The 15,895-nt window shown below is 53.2% G+C and overlaps 1 protein-coding gene across 2 annotated transcripts in view; it reads right to left on the minus strand.

The window, feature by feature from the left end:
- The window catches only part of ASTN2 (astrotactin 2), a 322,339-nt gene that overhangs the window by 120,730 nt on the left and 185,714 nt on the right, over positions 1–15,895 (minus strand). For both annotated transcript variants that reach the window (XM_063410172.1, XM_063410173.1), the window contains exon 13: positions 13,410–13,598. In XM_063410172.1, coding sequence (XP_063266242.1) covers positions 13,410–13,598 — 189 coding nt within the window. The remainder of the gene's footprint in view (positions 1–13,409; positions 13,599–15,895) is intronic.

The following is a 15,895-nucleotide window of genomic DNA, read 5'->3' on the forward strand; positions in this document are numbered from 1 at the left end:
CAGCTGCCGACGACTCAGTGGAGCAGTGAGCATGCAGCTCTCTCCAGCGTGATGCACACGGAATCCACTCCCCAGCACAGCGCTCTCCTGCTGGGGAGCTGAGCTTCTCCCAAGGCAGTTTGCAGATACTGAGTCATTACACGAGGAAATGCAGCTTCTCCCAGCAGCATCTGACCCAGAGCACGTGCCTGCCTTGGAGGGAACTGATTCCATATAAATGAGCCTGATGCTGGGAAAGGTCAGATGGCCAAAGGCTTTAGAGAGCTCTGATACTGGCAGGATGGGCTGAGGAGGAAAGCAGCTGCCTGGAATAAAGTGAGTTCAAAATCCTGGCTTTGATGGGTGCTTGGTGTATCCTCAGTGGAGTCCTACAATGCACCCATTGCCTGGGCTGACACAGAAAACTGACAGCAGCTCCCACACCTCGGGGTGCTGGCGGGGGGACAGCAATTAGCAGCTGCTCAGGTACCAGGAGCAGGGCTCAGGCAGCAGGAGCCTGCTGTGCCACTGTTCTCCTGTCCTCCTGAAACCAGAGACACAAGCCAGCCCTGTTCTCAGGGACTGTGACCTTTAATAACACAGCCAAGGTGATGCAGCAGAGCTGTGGTGCAGCGCTGGGCTGCATCGCTGTGCTCTGCAGCGCTGGCAGCAACTCACACAGACCATGGGGAGCCTCCAGAGAGGACCAGTATCCCAGGGCAAAATGGGCTTTGGGGAGAAGAGAGCCCCATGCAGGCCCTGGGGAGGAACTGGGGTGCTGTGGTCTTCCAGGATAGGGCCATGGCCGCTGGATTGTGCTCCGTGGCACGACTCTGCTGGCCCTGGGGCACCACGTCTCCTTGCTGAGATGCTCCAAGCCAGAGCCAAGCTGGCAGTGGGATTCTGGCCTGCAGCAGGGAAAGCTCAGCTGGTGGCTGACATGCATTTCATTTTCCTGTTAGCAACACTGCTGGGTGAAGGAGCAGTTTCTCCTTAGCTCAGTCAGCTGTGGCTTCCTCCCTTGGCACTCTGCTCCCACTGGACACGGCCTTGAGGATGGACTCTACAAACCAATCCTTCCTTGCAGCTGTGGAGCTCCCACTGCACATTCCAAGCATCAGCTGACCTGGGGCTTCCTGCCCACACCCAGCACTGACAGCGGGTGCACACTCTGCATCAGCACCTGGGCAGGTATGTTCATGAAGGGGGAGATATATAAATATTATATAGAAAATGACCCCACAAGTGATTAGCTTATGCCCTGAAGCGTGAGATTTAATTACCCTTATCTGAGCCAGCACAGCTACAAATGTTAATCACATTATCATCCAGCAAGCCTATGTTCAGCAAAGTGACTATTCCAGGGCCGCCCTTTCTGCTGTGCAAGCCTGAGAAGACGCCTGCCCTGGCAAAGAATTAGTTATTAATCTTACTTCTTTCTGTCCCACAATGGCTCGTGGAGAACACGATGGATTTGAGGTTATTTAGTGCCAGCTTTTCACCCAAATTTCCCTTGGAGAAGCTGCCTGCTGGGGTGGCTGCAAGATCAGCAGAGCCCAGCCTGACACGGGGACATTGAGAAATGGCTTCCTTTTAGCTTGTCATCACCAAAAAAAAATGTTCTGGAGTCACTGGGAAACAGAAAAGAGGGTGTCCTGTTGCCACAGCCACTTAGGAGAAGGTAAGCACACTGTAAATCTCCCCCAGCACGTCTCCATGACCTCAGGCACTGGTGAATTATAAAGGTTTAATGCAAACCCTGTGAAGCACCAGTTACTTACTCCAAATTTACTGAGCATTAATTTCAGCAAGGCCTCACTTCTGTAGAACAAGGCAGGATAAAAGAGGAGAGACCAGCCAGGTTTTGCCAGGTTTTGGAGCCTCTTCAGTTCCCCAACTCTCAGCCTTAACCACAGTTCTCAATGAACTGTGGTTGGACCAGGCTGCAGGAAAAAGGGAGCACCAAGAGCATCCCTGCAGCAGCCCCTGGAGCTGTGGGTAGGATCTGTCCCTGTGCTGCTCATCCATGTCCCCAGCGAGTCCCTCTTCAGTGCCAGCAATAAACAGCCTGACAATATCCAATAGCTGCCTTACCCCCTGGCTCAGGGAGAATTAGCATTTAAATTGAGGTGTTTCAGGAGGTAAATCTCACCAGTGCTGGGGCACGGAAGCCCTGGTGCTCCTGGGCTGGTGTGAGATGTGTGCATGGCTGCTGCTCAGCACCATCCCCTGCACACACCCCCAGACTGAGCCCCAAACCCTCTGCAGGGCTGGGAGCTCCCGTGCCCATTCCCATCAGCATTGTGCTCTGCCAGCACTGAACCTGATCTTCCCACAGAGCATCTCCAAACATCCCCCAAATCCTGCAGCCCTCCTCAGGGCCACACAGGCCCAGCAACCCCAGTGAGCACCAAAGGAAGCTCAGCCAGTGGTGCCCACCTCTGTGGCACGTGAGGTTCATGATTCACCATCGTGGAGTAGAAGTGCATCCTCTCCTGAGGCCATTTCTAAAGGAAACACAAAGAAATTCACTCTGAGAGGAGAGGTGGAGAAGCTGTGAGCAACAATCAGAAACACCCATGGCTCGAGAAAAGCAAAAGAATCAGAAGATCACAGATTTATGATTCCAACAGGGTTGGGATGGACTTTAAAACTCATCTCATTCCACCCCTGCCATGGGCAGGGACACCTTCCACTGTCCCAGGCTGCTCCCAGCCCTGTCCCACCTGGTCTTGGACATTTCCAGGGATCCAGGGGCAGCCACAGATTCTCTGGGCACCCTGTGCCAGGGCCTGCCCACCCTCCCAGTGGTTCAGCAGCCTGGAACCTGGCAGGAGGGCCACCATGACACATCTGGGCTGTGTGCCATCCCTCCTTGAGTGGAAGGCCTGGGGAATGCCCAGCACCTCGGATGGAGATAAATCTGCCCATCAGCAAGGGGCTGGGGCTGCTCAGAGGAGGATCCATGTCTTGCTCCATCTATCTGCTCCTCAGGGTGTCTCCCTCCATTAGCTTTGTCACTGCTGACAGCCAAGGGCTCTGACCTTGTCATCTTCCATGAGTTCAGCAACCTCCAGCTCCTGCAGGATTCGATGGAGAAACGACAGACAGATCCCCTGGAGCAGCCATGGAGCTCCTGCCCACCAGGCTGCGACATCACCTGGGCACAGCTTCCCCATGGGAATGGTTTGTCCATGCTGAGAGCCAGGCTGGACATGCCCTGTGGGTGCTGGTTCCGGTGCTGAGCTGAGCCAAGGCTGTGGGTGCTCTCCCACAGGTTGTTTCCCAATCCTTTCCCGAGTGCAGCAGTTCCACACCTGGCGCTTCCCTTGGCATTGTTTGTAACGAGGCAATAAATGCAAAACTCCAGAGGAGCCAGGACTACCCCTGGGGCTTCCAAAGGAGGCTGTGCCTGGCATCCACCCAGCTCCTTGGGATTTGGGCACAGCATCCTGCAGCCAGTGGGTGCTCTGTGCACCAGCAGCCCCAGTTTTCCAGGGAAACCCACACCCCAGCTGTGCCCTGGGAGGAACAAGCACAGCCTTTTAATATTAATATTTGCCTTTCCAATGTAAATTCAGACCCAGCTCTCCACTCAGCACACACGTCTGTTCTCTTAAACAATTTGACATCTTAAACATTTCTTTTTTTTCCCCTCTCCTAAGCTTCATTGTTAACCTTTAAGATGAAGATAAAGCGTAAAGGTTTGGAAAGGAATTAGGAGGGACGTTGGAAATGAGCCAGGAGCAGTGTTAATACTGGGCTGCACATCATATCTCTCTGGTTCTTCTCTCCCCCCAGGGGGACTCGGACTGCTCTTGACTACCACCATGGTATTACAAACTCTAATGAGGTTTGGAAAATAAGAAACCCACTGCGGCGTGGGAGAAACTAATAGAAATTGTTTTGTCTTCTCTCTATTAGTCATTAGAAGCAGAAGAAAAACAGCCACAGGCAATGGCAGGGCTGCAACACCATCACACATTTCATATGCTGGCACTCCGGCAATGTCATTTCAGCAGTTATTGCTTCCACTTCCCCTCCACACCACATCTCCTGTACACCAGTGTGGGCTTTGGCTGTGCCAGCATCCCTGTGCCACCACCCTGAGCCCAGGGTGACCCCAGGGCCTGCCCCAGGTGCCCGTGCAGGGAGTTTGGCCATCAGCACAGACCATCGCCAGCCTGGTGTCCCCAGGGGACAGGGACAGGCAGTGCCCAGGCAGGGGACGCTTCCACGAGCAGCAGCACTGTCAGGCACAGCCAGAGCACAAGGACAATTAGCTGGGATTTGTGACTGCAGCTGCAGAGTTGTGTTTCTGCGTGTGAAGTTAATTACAGAACCACACAGCTATGCACAGGGTGAGGTGACAGCACCTGCAGTGACCTCACCCCTGCCACCCTCCCAGGGAGCTGTGGTGCCAGGAGCCCAGCCCCAGTCCTGGGCTCAGCCAGGTGCCCGGAGCACTGTCTCCTCCCAGCTGCCTGATGACAAGTGGCAGTGCTGCCACACCTCCCAGATGTTTGCCTGCTGCCCACGGGCACGGGCACAGATGGTGAGTGGCAGCATTCCCTGGAAAGCTGGGGCCAGGCACGCAGGCTGTGCTGCCTGTGCTGGGGGAGAAATGAGCCAGCACAAACGCCTTGAGCTTTCATCTCCAGGGAATTGTTATTGGAGGCAGCAGCCCGTGGGACACCCCTCCTGCAGCCCAGGCAGGGGCAGAGCACGGCAGCAAAGAGAATTGCCGGGGCACAGGGAGGAGGGTGAGGGATGATGGCCCTGTCCCCTCCACCTGCTCCAGCTTTCCCCTGCACAGAGCCACCAGCACCCAAACCAGCTCACACTGCCCAGGAACCAGGTGCAGAGGAAGATTTAGGATTATGCCACAGAGGACAGGAGGGCTCCCAGCATGGCTTGTCCACCCCTTTTGGGGACACTGGGTACAACTGATGGGGCCCAAGCCCAAACCCAGCACCTGCTTGCAGGTTTATGCAGTCACGAGCTACACTGCAACAGGCAGAACAGCAAATCCTCCACCTCTGGAGAGAACACTTGGGATGGGAAAGAGACAGGCAAGACTTTCTGCTGCACTGAGGACTGCACCCAAGCCCTGCTGCTAGCTTGGAAGCAGGTATGGCTCGACAGCTGGCATAGCTGTGGAGTGCTCAGATGTCCCCACGCTGGTGACTGCTCCTGACTGCATTGCCTGGAGCAAGGATTCGCATTGCTAAGTCAATGTCAAGCTGATTTAGTCCTCGGATGGGCAATCTCCATCAACCAGTGCTTGCACTAGCAAGGAAGAGCCGTGACTGCTGCTGGATGTCAGCCTTGTCCCTGGAGGTGACACTGCAGGGGCCCCACGGTGTGAGCAGCACAAACACAGCCCAGCTAATGGGGACCAGCACGGCGCCCATCTGATGGGAAAATGCTGCTACCACATCCCAAAGTCATGTGCTCACAATTTACTGCCTCAAACCCTCCTGTCTCACTCTCCTCTTGATTTTCAGCTGAACACAACCTGTATTTTCATGTGTCCTGAGTGGAACAGAGCTGCCATGGCCCAGGAGGAGCTGCAGCTCTTGTGAGATCAGGAGGAAGAAGCAGCAATTGCTCTCCACAAGGCTATAAAGCCAATAAGGACCCCCTGGGATGAAAGGTACTCCATAAATCTGAGCTGTTATTATAAAACCAATCTCCACCGCATCTCTTAATAATGCAGATTAACTGTGCAGTAACACCATTATAATTAATATCATAAAAGTCAGAGATGGGAAAGGCCAGCAGGGCAGCGAGGCCGTGCCATGGACTGCTCCCCATAGCCCAGGGAGAGGGGAGAGCTCCTGGGTGCCACGGGAGCTTGGCACAGTGAAGGGAGCACAAGGAGGGGGTGGCACATGGATCACCACGTCTCTGCCATACCCTGGAGGGGAGCAGAGCCCAGCTATTGGTTCTGCAAGTGCCAGCCTCTCATCCCTGCTCTCCTGCCCATACAATTATGGAACGATTTAGGTTGGAGAAGCCCTTTAGGATGACTGATATAATGTATTGTAACCAGAACTTAAGGGTCTCTCAAGAATGCTTTCAGTTGTGACTGCCAACTTCAAGCTGGCTCTTCTTGCCCATGACCCAAGACTGCTGTAGTTTCACTTATGCAATAAACAGCAGCTTTATTAAGAGCCGCTGGGGAGTCCTGCATCTCTGGTCCAGGCTCTTCCACCCTCTCCCATCTCCCTCCTGCCCTCCGTGCTGCATGGCCCTGGCACTGCTCCGTGCCAGCTCCCTGCCTGGGCACAGCCCAGCCCTGCCCCGCTGTGTGGCAGCTCCGGGATCAGTGTGGGAATGCAGATCTGTGTCTCTGCCGTGGCGGCAGCCGCTAACAGGATAATGAATATTTTCATCATCTGCAGAGAACACAAACATCTGCGCAGGCACCGGCACTGCCGGGGCTGTGGGGAGCAGGGCTGAGGGGGGACAGCAGCTCCCTGGCATCCCTCACTGCAGGGCAGCAGCTCCACTGCCAGGGAAAGGAAAGTTCTTGTCCCTGAGCTGGGAAAAGCCCGTGGTTGACATTCCATCAGCTCCAGTGGGTGCTGGCACTGTCTCTGACAGCAGTGCCTTGGCTCTGGACTGTGCTGGAGTCTGTAAGAGCCTTCACCCCCTGCCATGGCAGGGACATCTTTCACTGTCCCAGGCTGCTCCCAGTCCTGTCCAGTCTGGCCTTGGACACTGCCAGGGATCCAGGGGCAGCCACAGCTGCTCTGAGCACCCTGTGTCAGGGCCTGCCCACCCTCTGAGTAACTCCTTCCTCATTTAAATCTCACGATCATGGGTGTGCAACTGGTTTTGGGCTCTGGCTGCAGGGGCAGCTTCCACTGTGGCCATCCCTCTTCCTCCTCCTCTTCCTCCTTCTGCCTGGGGCTGAGGCACATGCTGAGAGCAGTGGGGTTCTCACAATGACCAAACAGCAGAGCCTGACTCTCTGTGAGGTTATCCTGTGACCTGCACAGACAGGAATGAAATGGATCAGCTCAGAGGAGCATCCGGGGCTGGGATGGGGCAGCAGGAGCAGGAGGTGGCTGCGATAGATGTGTCCATGTTCACTGAGAACGTGATGGCCCGTTCCCTAAATCCTACCTGCACCTGGTGCAGAACCACCCTGAGAACCTCAGTATTTGAACAATCTCTGTTACAAAGCATCTCTTCCACCCTGGACCCCTGCACTGTCTGACACTGCACCTGCTTTTGTTTCTGTAGAATAAAAAGTGCTCCCAACCTGCTGCAGAAGCACATGGCTGCAGACTGGGCAACAGCAGCTCAAAGCCACAGTCTGTCATCCTTTTTGGTGGGATGAGAACTTTGAAATGGAATGGGATGCAACAGTGACCTCACTGATGGAATGCTGTGCTAATTGCATTAGTCATTTATACACTGGATTGGAAAAAAAAAAACCTCACTGTTGAGCCTGGCCAGTGCAGATGTGCTCAAAATACAGTGTGTGTCTGTGGGCTCTGGAACATCCCATACATCCCACAGCAGATCCCACCTCCACAGAGCTGCTAAACTCCTAAGAACACCTTAGCTGCTACTCAGGACCACAGCATGAGGCGTTCTCCTGGCTTGGAAAGACATCATTGCTTCCAACTAGCGTCTCTGAGGTATCAAAGTTGTGAACAGGTAATAGAACTGCAGCAACAAACAATAAAAAGATGAATGAAATGGAAGGCAGCCACTGGAAAAGAGATCCATCCATTATCCTGGCCTGAAGGGTAATAGGTAAACAAGGCACTGGTGCACTGGCTGGTGCTGGGCTCGCTGGCACAGGAATAATAAACAGCACAATTATAACTCCTGTGCTTGGAGGTTTCAGAGAGCAGGGGGGAAATAGGTGGGGGGGAAATGGCTTTAATTTAACCACTTACAGACATGACATTTGTGTTGCTGAGGGGGAAGCAGGATGTCCCTGCCAGGGCTGGCCTGTGAGCTCCAGGGGCACCAGTAAAGCCCCTCCAGCCTCTCACACCCAGAGGTGACGCTGCACCCAGCTGAGCCCCCATCCCAGTCCCTGGCAGCACCCATGGGTGGGAGGGCACCAGGTGAACGGTGGAGATGTTTCCCAAAACAGCCCTGGCAGGGACAGCACTGAACTGCCAGCTCACCCTCCTACCACTGTGCTGGTTTATTAAGGGATGAGAAGCATTGAGGGGGAGAAGAGGCAGATTTAAAATTAACTGGCCAAACATCAGTGTTATGACAATTCCTCACATCATCCCAGTGAGCTGACAGCATGAACACAGCTGTGTGGAGGCAGAGCCTGCTGGAAGCAGTGGGGCAGTGCCCATCCCTCCCTGCAGCACCCCTGACACCTCGGGCACCTCAGCACCACCTCCAGCCTGCTCCCTTCCCCTCCCCAAGGCTGGACAGAAGCAGCAGCCCTGTTTTGTAAGTGGGAATGGAGGGAACAGCATCCTCCAGGGACTGAGCTGCAGAGGGAAGGGCAATTCCAATTTGCAGGAGGGTGCTCAGCACGGCACAGCACAGCAGCCCTGGATCCTCCAAAGCCATCCTCCCTGGATATGGAGAAGGGAAACCACTTGGTGCTAAGCAGGGAGGGAGCACCAACATGAATGCTCTCCCTGCCTCCAGCCACCAAACCATCCTGGCTCCTTAGCTGCCCTCAACACCTCGAAACTCCCTGGACTCACTGCATCTCTGCTGGGAGGAATCAAACGGGGGCTGTGTGGGTGTTCCTGTGTCCTGGGGCTTTGCCAAGCTGGAGCAAGAGCCAGGATGAGAGGCAAAGGTAGAAGGGACTCCAGTGAGGGCAGACAGCTGCTCCCAGCTGCCATGCATTGCCCTGACATCCCATTTGCCATGCAGCAATAATCCAGCAAATAAAGCTGGCTCCACAGGCAGTATTTTGGGATTTCTCCATATTAATGGCATAAAAGCAACAGTCTGAAACTGCAAACAGCTTTCAAACAAAAATATCTATTCCCTCATGGCAAAGAGACGGTGCAGAAACAGATAAAGAATGAACAAACAACCCATTTGGAAAATAATTCCTCAGTGATTTGGGAACAGCACAGAGTTCAGGCTCTGCCCCACCACGAGGCAATGGGGGGAAAATCGCTCCAATCTAGTCTTTAGTGAGCTGCAGCCACTGCTGAGCCTCCCAGCTAGACCAGCAGGTGTGACTGGAACAGATCAGCTCCAACCCCATCTACTTATTAACTTCACAGAGCATTTTGCCAAGGGGAACAACCTTTATTAGGGAGAGGGGTGCCCACAAGAAGATGGATCTGAATGTGCTTTTGGCTCAGCAGTGGAAGGACCAAGGGAGGCTTCTGGTGAGTGATGGAAGATCCCTCTTGAGTCCCCTCCCAAAGGCTCACAAGGGACTGCACAGGAGCAGCATCACTGGAGGAGTGCTTTGATTTAAATCCTTGCAATAAGGCAGCAGCAATGCTGCACTCCTCTGAGCTGGAATCTTGATGCTGGCATGTCCAACAGAGCAGTCGAGCACCCCAACCTCCACACAAGTCATTATTAAGGCATCTCAGTACAGAATAAACTGCCCACAGAGCTCCTAACTCCTGCTGGCTGGAGCAGAGCTGCAGGGATGCTGTGGTGCTCACATCCTGCTGGGCTGTGGCTTCCTAGCACTGATGGATGGGGGAAAGAGTCCTTGGCACCAGCACAAAGGGCCATGTGAGCAGGGACAGGCTCTAGGCAGCACAACGAGGTGTTCCATCAGTGCTGGGGTGTGTGTGTAGCACGTGTGGAGCACGCAGCAGGAACCAGCCTGGCTGCTGCCCAGCCCTGCTGGGGTACACTGGCCTCAGCTGCCAGTATCTGCTTCCTTCATCCATCCATCCATCCATCCATCCATCCATCCATCCATCCATCCATCCATCCATCCAACCATCCATCCATCCATCCGTCCCTCCATCCGTCCGTCCGTCCGTCCGTCCGTCCATCCGTCCGTCCGTCCATCCATCCATCCATCCATCCATCCATCCATCCATCTGTCCATCCATCCATCCATCCATCCATCCCTGGGTGTTACCACCTCCTCACTCACACAACTCAAGTCTTTGGATAAATGCCTGAACCCCTTGGATAAAATGAAATATGTTAAAGGGGAAATGCAAAGTCTGAAGCAGCACTGACTGCAACCACACGGTCTGAGGTCTGAGACCTCCCAGGCTTTGCTACATCTTCACACCCATCTGTGCTCTGCATCCTGAAGGTACCCACTGCACATCCCCAGCCTCTCCAGCTGGTCAGATACCATAAAGCCATCATTGCTTTGGGATTTCTGCATATCCCACCTGACACATCCCACTGATGTGCTGAGCATGGCCAGGAGGGTGCCAAGAGGATGGACCAGGCTCTACTCAGTGATGCCCAGCAATGGGACCAGAAAGAGACAATGGGCAGAAACAGCTGCTCAGGAAGTTCCATCTGAACATGGGAAAGAACTTCTTCACTGTCCAGTGAGCAAGCACTGGAACAGATTGCCCAGAGAGAGATGGGGAGTCTCCCTCACTGGATTATTCAAGACCTGCCTGGATGCAATCCATGTGCTCCAATTGGACCAGATGTCCCAAAGTGGTTCCTTCCAACCTGGCCCATTCTGCAGCCACCAGAAGGGCAGAGGCTCTAATTCATCAGTGCTGCAGCCCTTTAGGTGGCAGAGACCTCCCTGAACCCCAGGGGATGGGAATTCTGCACTGATAAGTGTTGCCCAGGCCAGGGAGTGTGAAGCAGCTTTTCCCAGCACACAGGCTCTCTCCCAACCCCATGCTGACATGCCTGGCAGATTGAGAATATCCTATTTATTAAAGACACTGAAGATGTGGCGACATGGGAAGCAGACACCATTCAAAAGATTGTCACATCTGCATAGCTAAAGGATCCCAGCAGTCATAAATCCCTCTAAAATACTCAGCCCCTTGTTCTGATAGCAGGTTCTTGCTCCTACTTCGCAGAAACAGGCTTTTAATCCCTAGTATTAGGCAGCTTCCTGCTATGTTTCAAATGCACCAAATTAAGGGCTTCTCTAACAGCTGGTGTCTTAATGCTCAGAGAGGTTCTTGAATATCTATGAAAATCAGAGGCAAATTACATCTTTTAGTTAATAATTTCTTCTCCATTAACCTCCTTCTCTTCCCTTGTTAAGAGATGATGTAATGGTGCTGCTACAGCGTAACCCGCCGACACCCCTGGCAGCCCGGCCATGGGGGAGGACACGGCAGGCTGGGAGCTGAGCCCTGCTCATCACTGCCTGCTGCTTCTGGAGCCTACACTTGGATGGGAAAAGGGCAGCTGTGCCGACCTTCCAGGCTGCTGGAAGCATTTCTGCAGCAAGATGTGCTGCCTCCCTCCAGGCTCCCATCTCGGCGGAGTCACTCCATCGCACGCCACAGCCTCCACGGCGTGGGCAGCCTTGCAGGTTGCTCCTGCTTCAGACCTGCTTCCTCCTGCCCCTTGCTGCTGTTACACCTGGGACTAAAGGGACTGAAAGCCCTGCGTGTGACAGCAGGTTGTACAAAGAACTTGGCTGTCACTGCACAGCTCCTCACTGGGAAAGGCTTCTCCCCACTGCGCACCCTGGCCAGCGTGGCAGGAGTGGTGGAGCCCTTTTTTAACCACAAGACCTGTCAGGCAGAGCCCCAGGGAGTGCCTTCTGGCCCCTGGATGCTATCCCAACACCTCAGGAGTTTTGTTCCAAGGGTGACCCTGGCAGGATCTGCTCTAACACAGCTGGCACTGTGATTCCAGGTCCGGTCTGGCTGGAGCACAGCAAAATATAACAGGGCAGGAATGATGGAGTGCCCAAAACCAGAACTTTATTGATGGTAAAATAACAAACATTGAGACCACATGGTCCAACAGGCAACATCCAGAGACCTGGGGGTGTGGCTAACTCAAAAATATATAAAGTTATCTGGGGGCGGGGGTCCAATTCCAAACATGGGATAGGGACATGACTTAATATGTTAAAGGTCCCGAACCAAGGGAGAACCAGAACCAGAGGCATGACCTACTTTGGAATGATGCCATTAGCATCCTAATCTCCATATCCCCCCTCCCATGGTCGCAGGTTTATGGTTTCTGCATGAGCTCCCTGAGCTATCATCCATCTCAGCTAGCTCAGTTTCCACACTGCCCCTGGTGCAGCTCAGGACTGCCCAAACCTGCCATCCTCAGGATGCCCTCAGAGGGAAACACTTGCAGAAGCCACGTGCCCCAGGATAAAGCAGCCCCACAGACAATCCTTGTGTGCTTTCCAGATGGAATTCAGCCCTGAGAACAGGGGATACATTCACTACCTGGAAGCAACAAAGCATCCCTTAGACTCACCAGCTGATGGAAAACTTCATCTCTGCCACCCTGGCTCTGCCCTGATGGACCCACTGACAATTGTAGCGTGAGGCAGAGAAAGCAAAGAGGAGTCTACTGGGAAAATTGCTTTTGTGTCCTGACAATTCTCACTTCCAGCAAAAGCTGCAGCTCTGCTGGCCCCAAGCACTCTGCTGGCTGTGGCTTTCCCAGCACCTCTGTGCTGATGAAGCTTGTAATGCCTCTGTCATCAAGAGAGAAAAGACCACAGCTCAGCTTGAATCCACAGCCAGGGAAGTTTTGATCAGCTGGGCAAAAACACCCAGAAAAACTCTGTGGGCAGCAGAGATGAGGACCCACAGCTCGAGCTAAAATCAGAGGCAGCAATGAGGTCTTGGTGCTTGAACAGGAAAGAAACAGATGCTGGGCAGGGAAGAGCTGTGTCTGGGATGTGGGCTGGAGCCTCTCCTGACTGTGACTCGTGCTGCTGCTTCAAAACTCACAGAACCACCCTGGCTTGCACCTGATCAAAACACAACTGCATTCAGAAGACCTGAAGAAAAACAACTGAATAACTCACTTGCCAGCCCTGAATTCAGCAAGCTCTCCTCTGTGAACCCTGCAAGGTGAAGGCTTTTACCTTCAGCTCATTTACATTATTTATCATGCCATATCCACAGCTCCTCCCAGTGCTGTAATGGGGGCACTGAATAAAACCAGCTGGGACAGGCTGAAAACACGGCAATGCTCTTTCACACCACACACAATCAAACAACTCATTGTTGCAGGATATCATGGAGATGGAAGACATCAGAGTTCAGAAAGAGATGAGGCAACACCTCTGAGAAAGGCCCACAGAGCACAGCTGGATGTGTCTCATCCTGACAGGACACACACTGGCCCAGGAGGCTCCTGAGCTGCTGCCAGAGGGAAGGACAAGCAGGTAGGAAAGCCATGGATGCTCCTTGTCCTCTTGCTCTCTTCCCCTTGTGAGCAAATCAGAGATGCTGGCTCTGTCCCACTGGACCTCAGTGCCATCCCATCCCCCTGATATTCCCAAAGCTAGGAGCAGAACCAGGACATACCTGAAAGTCATCTGGAACACCTGCCCTTGGTTGACGTGCTGGCTCCTGTTGTTGTAGCCGTGCAGCATCTCCCCAAAAAGGGTGTCATTGAACTTGGCATCCGACTTGAGGCACTTGGGGCCCTCGCAGATGTCAGACAGCATCAGGCAGGACTTCCCATCCGGGGCCAGCTTGTACTCCTCCACACACCTGTGGGCACCACAGCCCACGTGAGATGGGCCAGGACAGAGCAACCCACCCCACCAACACCTGCAGCAGTTGTGAAGGGTCACAGAGCCCAAATTCTCTGCCCTGGCTAGGCTGGGTGACCAGTGAGTGAGGGATTGGCTCCCAACTCCCCTCCTCCTGTATCAGCAGGGCCCATCAGTGAGGTTGGGTGGCGATTGGAGCACCCTGCTCTGAGGGAAGGTGTCTCTGCCCATGGCAGGGGGGTGGAACAAGAGGAGCTTTCAGGTCCCTTCCAACATAAATCATTCCATGATTCCATGCTGTCCTCCCTGGAGCTGCCCCCGTGCTGGAGAGCAGAGCTGAGCCCACTGTGTGTCTGCTGCTTGGGTACAAACACTCCCCAGGCCACAGCAAAGCAGAATCGAGCTCTTGCACCTTCTTCCACCTAGAAATACCCTCCTGCAAGGAAGCAGCTGCAGCCTGGCTGCTCCTCTGCTCTTTGATCCCACTTTCAAACCTGTTTTGGGTAAGATTCACATGCTCACCTTCAACCAACAGGAAGGGAAACTGAGGCAGGCAGCAGGGATGTGATTTAACTACAGACACCAGAGACTTTGGTGGAATCTTCTGTAAATGTGTCATCCTGCCTCTCCTCCTCTTCCATCAGCCTTTTTATCAGCTCCCACCTCACTGGGAGACCTCTGTTCCCTCCCTGCTCCTTCCTCCCCACAGCCCCAGCACTGTAACACCAACCCCACCTCTACCCAGGCTTGCTTCCCTCTCCCTCTCCTCTACTCCATTTTACTGCAAGCAGAACTCCCACCCGTCTGTCGCACTTTCCCTTGTCTGTTCCCAGCTCAGCCTTGAAAAGGGATTATGAAAAAAAGAAGGGGAAAAACAACAACAAAAAAAGAGAAACAGTCTCTGTCCTTGGGGATGCAAAGCTGAAATGCAGATTCATGTTGCTGTGGGTGGAGACCATGGAACGTCCCAAGATTTTCTAGACCCTCCCCACAAAGGATGAGGTGCCCACATGGAATTTCCAACCCCTTCTGCAGGCACGGAGCAGAAAACGTGCTCTGTTTTGGTGACTCAGTCACTCTGCACTGCTAAACAATAATAATAATAAAAAAGGTAGTGGGGAGAAAAAAAACAACAAACCAACAAAAACAGGATAAATAAAGGAGAAGCTGGCACAGGCAGAGCTCCCTGGGCTGCTCTTCCCAGGCACTCAGAGCTGTGTGAGGCCTTTGCTGCACCTGCATCGGGACTTGATGGATGCTCCTCGGAGTTACTGCTAGGAATTCACTCCCCTTCTTGCTTGTGGGCATTTTCTTTCCAAAAAGGCTTTTTTTCCCCTTCTTCATCCTAATCTGTCACACTGGGACATGGAGTAGGTTCCTGAGTGTGCCTGAGAGTGTGAAGCAGCCGTGGGGCTGGGGCAGCGATGGATGGCTGCAGCTGTGCAGCGTAAAGCCAGAGAATCACTGAGCTCCTTGTCTTGCACACTGCAGCCAGGGAGATTCTCCTGAGAGAAAATGCTAAATTGTGTAGGATTATAAGATCCTGGCCAAAATCAGGGATGAGACTCTATTTTTAATGGAGGCACAGGGGAGGAAAGGAAAAAAAAGTAAATTTTAAAAGTAGTATTTCTTAAACAAATCCTACATGTCCCCCTCCAACACACAATGTACAATTTTTGGGTCCCTTCACAGTGAGTCACAGATCAAACTGTACAGTCACACAGTGGGGGAGAGAAGGAAGGTGCATCTGCTCACACTGCTCCTCACACTTCCCTCAGGAACACCAGGTGCTTCTACTCCCTGCTGGAAGCCAAATTATCTGGGACAGATGAAAGCCTAGCCCAGGTTCCCTACACGGAGGGAGTAAACCTGAGACCTTGGCAGGTGGGACATTAGGAAGATGCTAACAGAGTAAGCCCTGTTGGTTCAAGACCTCAGACTTATAAGGTCAAGCCCCAGCCCTGTTTTTTTCTTTTTTTTCTTTTCTTTTTTTTAAGCTCAGAGATCTGATTTTAATGCATCTGACCACAGGCAGCATCCAAAGACCAGGGGCATGGTTAGCCTGGCATTTTGTAGGGTTTTACCTGGGGATAGGTATCCAAACTTGATTAGAAGGCTGGGGTTTGACCTTGTAAGTCCAAGATCTTGAACCAACGGGGCTTACTCTGTGAACATCTTCCTAATGTCCCACCTGCCGAGGTCTCAGGTTTATTCCCTCCGTGTAGGGAATATGGGCTAGGCTTTCATCTGTCCCAGGTAATTCCCAGGCTTCTACAATTCCCTGCTGGAAGTCAG

Source organism: Prinia subflava, chromosome 12 (assembly GCF_021018805.1).
Source record: "Prinia subflava isolate CZ2003 ecotype Zambia chromosome 12, Cam_Psub_1.2, whole genome shotgun sequence".
Taxonomy (NCBI): Eukaryota; Metazoa; Chordata; class Aves; order Passeriformes; family Cisticolidae; genus Prinia; species Prinia subflava.